This window comes from Acomys russatus, chromosome 23 (assembly GCF_903995435.1).
Source record: "Acomys russatus chromosome 23, mAcoRus1.1, whole genome shotgun sequence".
NCBI lineage: Eukaryota > Metazoa > Chordata > Mammalia > Rodentia > Muridae > Acomys > Acomys russatus.
The window spans coordinates 32,339,665-32,350,962 of record NC_067159.1 but is presented as its reverse complement, the minus strand read 5'-3'; the positions used below and the strand labels follow the sequence as shown (position 1 = coordinate 32,350,962).

At 44.4% G+C, this 11,298-nt stretch overlaps 1 protein-coding gene and 1 pseudogene across 1 annotated transcript; both read left to right on the top strand.

The window, feature by feature from the left end:
- Window positions 1-5,427: 5,427 nt before the first annotated feature.
- On the top strand, window positions 5,428-6,159 carry LOC127206183 (60S ribosomal protein L10-like; annotated as a pseudogene).
- Window positions 6,160-8,149: 1,990 nt separating this feature from the next.
- On the top strand, window positions 8,150-9,539 carry LOC127206660 (ubiquitin-conjugating enzyme E2 Q2-like). The gene has a single exon (XM_051166003.1). It carries the CDS (start codon window positions 8,150-8,152, stop codon window positions 9,239-9,241), a length of 1,092 nt encoding a protein of 363 aa, XP_051021960.1. The 3' UTR covers window positions 9,242-9,539.
- Window positions 9,540-11,298: the final 1,759 nt, after the last annotated feature.

Here is an 11,298-nt window from a genome sequence, read left to right as displayed (position 1 = left end):
TCCTCCACATACATGGACAGGCACATACATGGATACACAGAAAAAATTGCTATCTTCATGAAACTTGCATTCTAGTGTAAAGACAATAAAAGAATTAAACTTGAGCAGATATGATAAGTGCTATGAAAAAAGGTAGAAAAGGAAGATTTGACTTGAGGACAGACAGGGCTTATGACGATGTGCACGGCAGCCTTACTGAGAAAGGATCTCCTGTGTAAGGGAGTGAATAAACCAGGGAGCTTGGCTGGGAGCTCTTTGGGGGTAAAGCAGGAGGAGGAACAAAGATAAATTTCCTGGAATCAATGTGGCCTGGTGAGTACAAGCCAAGGAGCTGTGAGGAGGCCAGTGTGGCTAGAGTTGTGTGAGCGTGGTGGTGAGTAACAGGGGAGAGAGAGAGAGAGAGAGAGAGAGAGAGAGAGAGAGAGAGAGAGAGAGAGAGAGAGAGAGAGAGAGAGAGACCAGGATTTATCACAGTGGCCTGGTAGAATATAGCAATGAATGGCTTTTGCTTCAAATGTGAAGTGGGGGGCCTTGGAGTATTTTAGGCAGAACGCCTTGACTTACACTACAATAGCACTGATTTGACTGCTGTGGTGAGACTATCCCGTAAGAATGGTGGCAGGAGGCTAGCTGCAATAACACAGGAGAAAGCTGATAGGAGCCAAGACAAGGCTGCGTGTAGTGAGGTAAAACAGAACTGATCTGTAGTAGAAGAGAATCAATGAAAGACTGAGATTAAATGGCTAGAAAGTCAGGAGGAGACCTAGGCAAGTAATTGTTCTGGAAGCCAAGTCAAGGAAGAATTTAGGGGAGAAGTGAGCAAGCTACCTGTGTCACCTCCCTTAGTGGGTGAAGTAACATAAGGACTGAGAAATCATGAGGGTTCTTAGAGATGCAATCAATGGTGACCTTAAAAAGGGCAGTTCCAGTAGAGGCTTAGGCACGGATGTAATGCACCCATGATGGAATGGGAGGAGAGCCTGGATCCATGGCTCTACAAATGCTGTCAAGGACTTTTGCAAAAAGATGCCGAGAAATGAGTGTCAGTTGGAGGGACAAGTGGGGTGTAAAGGATTATTTCTAGGTGGAAAACCAAGCAAGACGCATGCATGAAGGGATGATTGGATGATACAGGTGACAATAAGAAGAAGGCTGTCCCAGTGTCTTAAGGCGGGTGACAGGAAAGCACAAATGGCTCACCTGTCAACAGAGGGAAGAACAGGGCCAGAACGCATGGTGCTGGGAGATTAAGGAAGCCCCCGACTGCTTGTATTTCCTCAGCAAAGCAGGAAGCAAGTGTGTCTGCTCGGAAGGATGGAGGAAGAGCTGGAATCATAGCTGGAGGGAGACGACATCACGGAGCCCTTTCCTACTATAAGCAGGACTCTTCTGCTGGTTATGAGGTTGCGGGATGAATAAGAGGGACTATAGGTAGAGCAGGAATAACGGTTCTGAGGCTGAGATGGCACCCAAACACCAGGACTAGGGTAGAAGAATAGCTAAGCGTTCTGCTATCAAATCTTTGAAAATTTCTGAAAACTTTTGCCTAGGAAGCATTTTTAGAAATGAATATAGACTTTCATTTTAGAAATGAAAACAGACTATAGAAATGTGCCTTGTTATGACAAATAAAATAACTCCTTACATGTAAGTAAAGAGTTGTGTTTACCTATTCTAACTTATGTGGGGCGTTCAGAATTCCATTGATTAAAATCAACAAAATGCTTACCAGAAAAAAAAAAAAAAAAAAAAAGTAAAGTTGAAAGAAACTAAATTCAAGATTTTTGATCTGAAAACTCAAGCTTTTAGACTTCTTATCTAGAGGGAAATGTCTGTACTGAAAGCCCTCAGTAATCATGCAATAATAGTGTTCATACACTCTCGGCTCTCCAGGAACTGCTGGGAAATTACCTCATTAACCTTTATATTACCCTTGTGGGGTCGGCAAGAATTTGATGAGATTTCCATTCTCTACAGTAGGCAAATGGAGACAGGGAGAGTTGAGGGAAATTGTAGACATAGCTCAAATATAAATAAATCTTGTGTTGAATCCTGTGAGAGTCATCGGCTTGGAGTATAAGGACGAATTGAAGTTTATTATTCGCCTCAGGATGAACCAGCCATTTTTAACCTGTAGCTTAGAGTTCAAGACCAGAAAGTCATGTTAGAAGAAATGGCAAGAGAGCAAGAAAAGGAAAAATGGAGTCTTGTGAGTGAGCACTTTTTCTCGGGGCTTTTAGAATTGTCTGCGTGTAGGTTGCAGAAACCAGGACTTACTCCTCTAGTAAAAGCAACAATGCAGAGTGGGAACTGAAGTTGAAGTTCTTTGGTTGTTAAAATGAAAGAAAGGAGTTAAAGTCAGGCAAGGCCTGAGGAGGATCTTATGTGAGGTACACAAAGAAAGCGAGGAACTCAGATATACTGACTCCAGGAAAGCTTGAGCTCACTGGAAATCACATGGTCTTGAATTGGAGTGAGTTTGTCTTGGGTGGAGGAAGAGGCTTAGAGAGAAAGGATAGCCTTCTAAAACCCCATTCTTGTTGGGCAGTGGTGGCATATGCCTTTAAATCCAAGCACTCAGGAGGCAGAGGCAGGCATATCTCTGGGAGTTCAAAGCCAGCTTGTTTTACAAAGTAAGTTCCAGGATAGCCAGGGCTACATGGAGAAACAAAACAAAAATCACCAAACCAAATATCACCAAACCAAACCAACACCTTCCCCCCAAAAAACCACTCATAGTTTGACACACAAATGACTGACCATTAAAAAGCAGCAGCTGATGTTTCCAGGCATTCTTCTTAGCTCTTTACGTGGGGTCCTTCAGTCCTACTGTCTATGAGGTAAGAACTACCACTCCTTGGTTCCAAATAATGAATGAAGGCACGGAGGTAAAGTGGCCTGCCTGCTCAAAGATGGTCTAATAGTACAGATTAGTCTTTTATATAGAAATAAGAAGACACACAGCAGATGCAAAATCTCTGCTGAATCAACAAATGAATGGACCAGTAGCTGACCAGTACAATGCAGAGGCGAGACACAGGCAATGCTTAAAGTGTTTGTTATTGCTGAAATATTCAACCACAGGCTTGTATGTTTGAGCCTGTGTTCCCCAGCTGGCGCCACTGTTTTGGACAGTTATGGGGTCTTCATGACTTGTGGCTTAGCTAACAGAAATAGGTCTAGACATGGAGCTGCCCCAGCACCCCCGTGACTTCTGGGATGTGAAGAGATAGAATCCCCTGAAACCAGGAGCCAAAACAAGCCCTTCTTCCCTTAGGTTGGGCCGACAGGTATTTGGTCACAGTGGTGAGAAAGTAACCGATGTGGTGCTCCAGCACCTTAATGAAATGTTCTGCCTTCTAGTTCATCACCTTTTGTTCCTCCTGGACTCCCCTTAGCCACATCTCCATCACTTTATTCATGGCTGTGTCTTGTGAAAATCACTCTCCAATGACTAAAACATCTTTAAGTTGGTCTCTCGACTCAACAGCCCTCCACTTTTCCATTCTCTCTTTGCGTAAAGGATCCAAAGCTATTAATATCTATGCTTTAGCCCCCTCGTGCCCCCAACAATTATTTCCAGCAGGGCTTAGGTGCAATAAGAAAACAGAGGATTCATTATTTTGTTTCTGCAGCTAGTATGGCACTAAAGCCATGTTTCTAGAAAGTCCTTCTTGGTTGTTGAATTTTTACCTGGTTGGCCTTCTCTGCTACAAGGGAAAGGTGTCTTTGTCTGTTTTGGGTACATGTATGTGTAATTGTTTGTTTTTACTTTAGGTGTTGGGACAGAATCCCAGAACTCCCGCCTGCTAAGGCACTGAGGCATGTCCCTAGCCTGTGAGGAAAGCTTTAAAGAGTACCCTGTAGCTTAAAAATCTGGAAGAGCCTGCAGAGACAGGAGTTGAGTGATTGATTCTTTATTCTGAGGACTGGAGTTTGGGATCTCATCTCCATATTCATTGGTTCACAAATGCCTATAATTGCAGCTTTGAAGGATCCAAGGTCCTCTTCTGGTCTCCAGAGGCGCTTGCACACATATGTGTGTATACACTCACACACATATAAATAATAAAAATAATCTTAAAAAAGAAAATATAGACAGAATGGAAATTCTAAGATTCTGTGGTAGAAATCTTATCAAGATATCAGCCATACAAATAACTATCCATAGATTTAGGGTAGAAATAGATCTTGCTACCTTTTTGGAATATCTGTAAGACTAATAGCAATGACTTATTGACCTCCACACCTACTATGGTCTACGATGATTCTGCTAAACATATTATTATTATTATTATTATTATTATTATTATTATTATTATTATTATTATTATTAGCATCATCATCATCATCATTTGGTTATTTAATGCCTCCAATAACCATGATAGACAAGAAGTCTGAGGCTAAGGATTTCCTCTGACCAGTATAGTAAGTGAAGAAGGAGAGATTCCAATGATTACTCCATAAATCCAACACTGGTGCCTTTTGCACTCCAGCCAATAACCGTTCACTTTCTTCTGGTGAGAAAGATGGAAATACTCACGCCCTGCTCTCCCCGGGGGAGAATTTCACAGCAGATGCTGTTCTGACAGCAATGAAAGCCTCACTCACCCATTGCAGTAATTACAACATTTATTTCCTGGAAAGTCTTCAGCAAATTGAGTCCCATAGGCCCTGGGGCAAGACATGTTTCAGTTCTGGAGGTCAGGAGGGAAAAGGGCTCTGGCCCCCTCGATACTTCCATGTGCTGACCTCCAAGCAAACCATATCTTCCCTTCTCAGTCCACTCCTCCTCCCCCACACCCAGCGCTGGGATCAACATAGGCATCGGCTCACAGCCCACCACCTCCCAGAATTCTAATCCTTGGAGAAGTTTCTGTTTGTATGTCAACGCTTCTCCTCATCACAACAGTAGCCTCCTGCCTCATAAATTCATTCATGAGCTGTTCTGTCCCAGCAAATACCTTTCAAGTTCCCCCAAGGCTAAGTCCCAAGGGACAGAGACATTGCCTTCCTTGGACATGTTGGACGGCCAGGATCTAACTCAAATATAGAGTTAGCAAATAGCTGTGGAAAAAAAGAATAGGTCAGACAGGAAAATAGCAAAAGACTTTACCACCTTGGCTCTGGTGTATTTGGGGATAAATGTATGGGAATATATATGTATTTGCAAGGATAGATTTTTTTAAACTTTGTCACAGATCTTGAAAATAGACTGTTCATGTCAGGGGCTCGGGGGTGTGCTGACTAGTTTTATGCCAACTGGATACAAGTCAGAATCATTTGAGAGAAGGGAGCCTCAGTTGAGAAAATATCTCCTTAAGATTGGGTGTAGCTCCCTCAAGGCTTGATGGGTAACAGAAGGAGACCTGGCCTCTCTTTAGCTGCTGGCGGTCCGCACGCACAGCTGGTGCTCCTGTTGTCGCCATGGATCATCGCCCTGCTCACTGTTACTGGTACTGTAAGAACAAGCCGTGCCCCAAGTCTCATTTCCGTGGAGGGGTCCCCATGCGAAGATCCGCATCTTTGACTTGAGTTGGAAGAAGGCGAAAGCAGATGAGTTCCAGCTCTGTGGCCACACAGTTTCTGACGAGTAGGAGCAGCTCTCCTCCGAAGCCCCGGAGGCCCCACACAGATGTGCCATGGTGAAGAGCTGTGGTAAGGACGGCTTCCACATCCGAGTGCGGCTGCATCCCTTCCATATCATCCGCATCAACAAGATGCTGTCCTGCACCGGCGTGGACAGGCTCCAGACCGGCATGCGAGGTGCCTTTGGAAAACCTCAAGGCACTGTGGTGAGGTTCCACAACGGCCAGGTCATCATGTCCATCCGCACCAAGCCGCAGAACAAGGAGCACGTGATCGAAGCCCTGGGCAGAGGCAAGTTCAAGTTTCCCCGGCTGCCAGAAGATCCACATCTCCAAGAAGTGGGCTTTACCCAAGTTCAACGCAGATGAATTTGAAGACAAAGTGACGGCGAGGTGCCTCATCCCTGATGGCTGCGCAGTCAAGTATATCCCTGAACGTGGTCCTCTGGACAAGCGGCAGGCCCTACATTCCTCAGGACTTTGCTGGCGGAAAGGAAGTACTAATGACTGTTGTAGTTTGAAAATGTTAGTTCCATTCATAGAATATAGAATGTTACTTTGCGTATTATAGACCATTACAGTGGGAAGTACCTGCTTTAAAGAAAAAGAAAACTGCAGTTTATAGAGAAAGCGTGTACTATTTTGATCCATGTACTTTAAACTTTCATAATATACTGCAGTATAGCAAACATTTTGTCTACTGAAGATGTAAATGATAGTGTTATTATCTTGGATTAAGAGTGGCTAGAGGTAGCCGGGTGTGGTGGCGCACACCTTTAATCCCAGCACTTGGGAGGCAGAGGCAGGTGGATCTCTGTGAGTTCGAGGCCAGCCTGGACTACAAAGTGAGTCCAGGACAGTCAAGGCTACACAGAGAAACCCTGTCTCGAAAAACAAACAAACAAACAAACAAACAAACAAAGAGTGGCTAGAGGAGTTGGAAGTTGTGTGTGAAAAAATCCTTGTATATAGAAAAATAAACATGAAAATTAAAAAAACAATGGGTGTAGGCAAGCATGTAGGGCATTTTCTTTCTGACTTTCTTTCTTTCTTTCTAAGATTTATTACTTACACAGTATTCCACCTGCATGCGTGCTTGCATGCCAGAAGAGGGCACCAGATCTCATTATAGATGGTTGTGAACCATCATGTTGTTGCTGGAAATTGAACTCAGGACCTCTGAAAGAGCAGTCAGTGCTCTTAACCTCTGAGCCATCTCTCCAGGCCCGGCATTTTCTTAATTAGTGATCCGTGAGGAAGATCTCAGCCTATTGTGGGTGGGGCCGTCCCTGGGCCGGTGGTCTTTGGTGTTGTAAGAAAGCAGGCTGAACAAGAAAGCAGGCTGAACAAGCCCGGAAAAGCAAGCCAGTAAGCAGCACCTCTCCATGGCCTCTGCATCAGTTCCTGCCTCCAGGTTCCTGCTCCATTTGAGTTTCTATCCTGACTCCCTTCAGTGATAGACTACAGTGTGAAAGTGGAAGATGAATAAACCATTTCCTTCCCAATTTGTTCTGATCACGTTGTTTCATCACAGCAATGCTAACCTTAACTAAGACAGAAATTGGTACCAGAATAAGAGGGATGCTGCTGTGGCAGACCTGACCATGTTGTTTGGGGAAAGGATTGTGGGAGGACTTTGAAACTTCGAGCTAGAAAAGTCATTGAGTGTTGAGAGCAGTGGAGATGATGGAGGCCTGGCTTGTAAGTTTCAGAGGGAAGTAAAGACTCTACCACGCAATTTGTGTGGAGACTCCGTGGTGTCTGGTCAGCTGCGGCTGAAGAATCAGCTGTGACTAACAAAAGACCAGAACCACTAAACCGAAAAGCTTGCTTTGCCTGGACAATGGATGCTGGTCTGCCACAGCTAAAGAATCAGCTGTGATTAAAAAGAGGTCAGCATCACTGAAGTGAAATCTTCTAGGAAGTGTTTCCGCAGGGTCAGAACACAGAAGCCGGGTTCCAGAAAGGGCCGAGGTGGTTGTACCAAGTGCTAGCAGCTGAACTTGGTAGTATAAGAATCATCCAGGTGGTACTGGTTCTGAAGTCATGAAGGGGTCATGGAGCGCAGCTGAGGCTTGGCACCTCGTGGCAGGGGCGGAGTTCCTGAATAAAGCCCAGGAGAGGCCACTGGTGAAAGGGCAGCTAAATCGTTGCAGAAGATCACACTGTTTTGTTTTTGTTGGTGGTGGTTTTTTGCTTGAAATGGCAGTGCCATGGGGTGACCACTAAGGAGAGCAACAGGTGTGGTGTGGTGACAGCCTGAACCCAGGAGGCAGTCTGTATGTGCAGCAGAGGCACCAGAGAAGTGACCCAAGCTCTTCGGAGGATCCCCGGAGATTGTGGTGAGTGGATCCCAGACAATGAATGCTGAATAACTTACAGTTTGGAGTTTGCTTTTGATTTGATTTGACTGTGACTGTGCCTTGGTTCTAAACTATTGAAGTAAAAAAAAATATTTAGCTTATTATTTTTTTTTTTTAATTTTATAGGAACCCATAGTTGAGAGACATTGTATTTTAAAAACCTTTGGGACATTGGTCTCGGAGGACTCGAAAGGAAAGATGTTGTCGGAGCTTAAGGCCGAGCTGGAGTTCCTGGCGTCTATCTTCACCAAGGACCACCAGCAGCTGCGCATAGTGAGCTGGCAGCTGGATGAGCTGAAATGCCAGTTCCTGGTGCCGCGGGCGGCGTCTGCCGGCAGCCTGCCCTCGCCGCTCACCCTGCACTGCACCATCACTGAGTCCTACCCGTCTTCTCCTCCGATGTGGTTCGTGGACTCTGACGATCCAGATCTCACATCGATCCTGGAACGTCTGGAAGAGTCGAAGCCCAACAGTTCGCTTTGTCGGCAGCTCAAGTGGCTGATCTGTGAACTCTGCAGCTTATATCACCTGCCTGAACACCTGGATGTGAAGTTGCTGGACCAGCCGGTCCCCATGGCTCAGAAGGTGGCCATCGAAGAGATACTTTCAGATGATGAAGAGGAAGATGCAGCTGAAGGGCTGGAAGACTTGGGTCATTATGAGCTGCAAGAAGAAGACGAAGGGCTGGACAAAGAGCACTTGGCAGTACTCGAGAATATTAGGAGGCGTCAGAGGCAAGAGCATTTAAGAGGTACTGTGTCTGGGTCTGTGCAGACTTCAAATAGACTTATGAAAGAACTGAGGGAGATATACAGATCACAGAGTTACATATCAGGGACTTATTCCGTGGAACTGATAAACAATAATTTATATAACTGGCACGTTAAACTGAAGAAGGTTGACCCCGATAGTCCCTTGTACAGTGACCTTCAGTTCTTGAAAGAAAAAGAAGGCATAGACTATATTTTGCTTAACTTCTCTTTTAGGGATAACTTTCCATTTGATCCTCCATTTGTTCGCGTCGAGTCACCTAGTCTACATGGAGGGCATGTCTTGAATGGAGGGTCATTGTGTATGGAGCTGCTCACAAAACAGGGCTGGAGCAGCGCCTGCTCCATAGAATCAGTCATTATCCATATCAGTGCCACCTTAGCCAAAGGCAGGGCCAGGGCGCTCTTCAGAGCACATAAGGACCAATATAATCAAGAAACAGCCGAAAAGTCCTTTAAAGCTGCTGTGCACATGCATGAGAAAGCCGGCTGGTTCACTGCTCCAAAGCAAGATGGGTAAATAGTTCACTGACCTGTGTTTGGAACACTTAGCTTTAAAGACACAAAGTTTTGTGTATCTTTGTAACAGTAGTACAGAAGATAATTGGTGGTTTAGTGAATAATCAGTCAACTAATGGGTGTTTTAGTGAATAATTGGTCAACTGACTTCCAGTAGAAGTTCCAACCTTTTCATTTTGCTTACTGTGGGGGTCTTGGGCTGAACTGTGAACCCCTTTACTGTGGTTTTCCCTGATAAGTAATCATAGTGTCCATTCTTTGTCATCTGTTTTTCTTGATTAAGTGAAATATGATAAGTAGGCCAGTTAGTTGTGATGCTAGCGATAATTTTCTTTAATTGGGGGCGGGGTATGATGAGGATTTGCAAACTATTGTTCTACTTAGAGCCAATAAAAGTTTTGCCAGTCTCCAGTGCTGGCTTAGAACAACAACACAAAAGACTTTGGATTTTATTTATTTACTTATTTATTGATTGATTGATTTAGTTTTGGTTTATTGAGAAAGGGTTTGCTGTATAGCCCTGGATGTCTAGAAACTTGCTCTGTAGACCAGGCTGCCTCTGAACTCAAAGATCTGGGGCTTTGGCCTCCCAAGTGCTAGGATTAAAGGCACTTACTGCCCAGCTTGAATTTTATTATTTATTTAAAAATGTATTTTTTTAATTTTGTATTTTTATATATGTGGGTGTTTTGTCTGAACGTTACATCTTCATACCAAAAGAGGGCACTGGATCCCATGAAACTATAGTTATTGATGGTTGGGAGCCACCATGTTCTGGGAATTGAACTCAGGACCTCTGGAAAAGCAGCCAATGCTCTTAACCACTGAACCATTTCTCCAGCTGAAAGACTTTGGATTTTAAAGGAGACTGGATATTTCAAAGAGACTATGTTTTTAAGTATTTGAATTTTTAAAGACTGTGGGAAACCAGACATGGTGGTGCATGCCTGTAGTCCCAGCACTTGAGGAGGTAGAGGCAGGCAGATCTCTATGAGTTCGAGGCCACCCTGGTCTACAAAGTGAGTCCAGGACAGCCAAGGCTACACAGAAAAACCCTGTCTCAAAAAAAAAAAAAAAAAAAAAAAAAAAAGACTGTGAGCCTTTAAAAAACTAAGAATGTTTATAATGTAATGTTGTTCATCCTCAACATTATATATTAATACAAGAAAGGAAAGGGTGTGGCCTAACAGTGATGTGTTTGTGTGTCAGGTTGACAAGGCATCAGTTGTACTGGCTAGTTTTATGTTAACCTGACTCAAGCTAGAATCCACAGAGAGAAGGGAGCCTCAGTTGAGAAGATGCCTCCATAAGATCAGGCTATAGGCAAGCATGTAGGGCATTTTCTTAATTAGTGATCAATGGGGGAGGGCCCAGGTGATTGTGAGTGGTGCTAGCACTGGGTGGTCCTGGGTTTTATATAAGAGAGCAGGCTGAGCAAGTCATAGGGAGCAAACTAGTAAGCAACATCCACCATGGTCTCTGTGACAGCCCAAGGGTCCTGCCCTATTTGAGTTCCTGTCCTGACTTTCTTCATGATGTGTAGCAATATAGAAGCACGGATAAGCCAAATAACCCTTTCCTCCCCAACTTGTTCTTGGTCACAGTGTTTCACCACAGCAGTAGTATCACTAATTAGTATAGTTGGGGCTATTTTTTAATATTAACCGAACTCAAAGGACCGGAGGTCCCAAGTTCTGTAGCTCACTGCCCCATTGAAGGAAAACCAGGAGACAGGAATTGGTAAAGAGGAAAGGGTTTATTTTCAGTTTTTCAACAGAACTGGGGATGAAAAGCTCCCACTTTCCCCATAGCACTATGATGAGTACAGAAAACTCAGCATTAAGCTCAGGAAGGGTGCTTGTGTGGAGTTAACTGAGAGGTACTCAGCCATGGAGGGGAGGGAACTGTGCCGCAGTGCCAATGCGTCAGCTGTCAATCACAGTTTGAGAGCTGTTTCCAGGCCAGAAGAACTCCAGACGTTTCTAGTAGGAGGGAGATCTTGGAAATGAGGCCCTGGGGGTTAGAATAAATCCACTTCAGTGCATCCTCCTGTGGGAA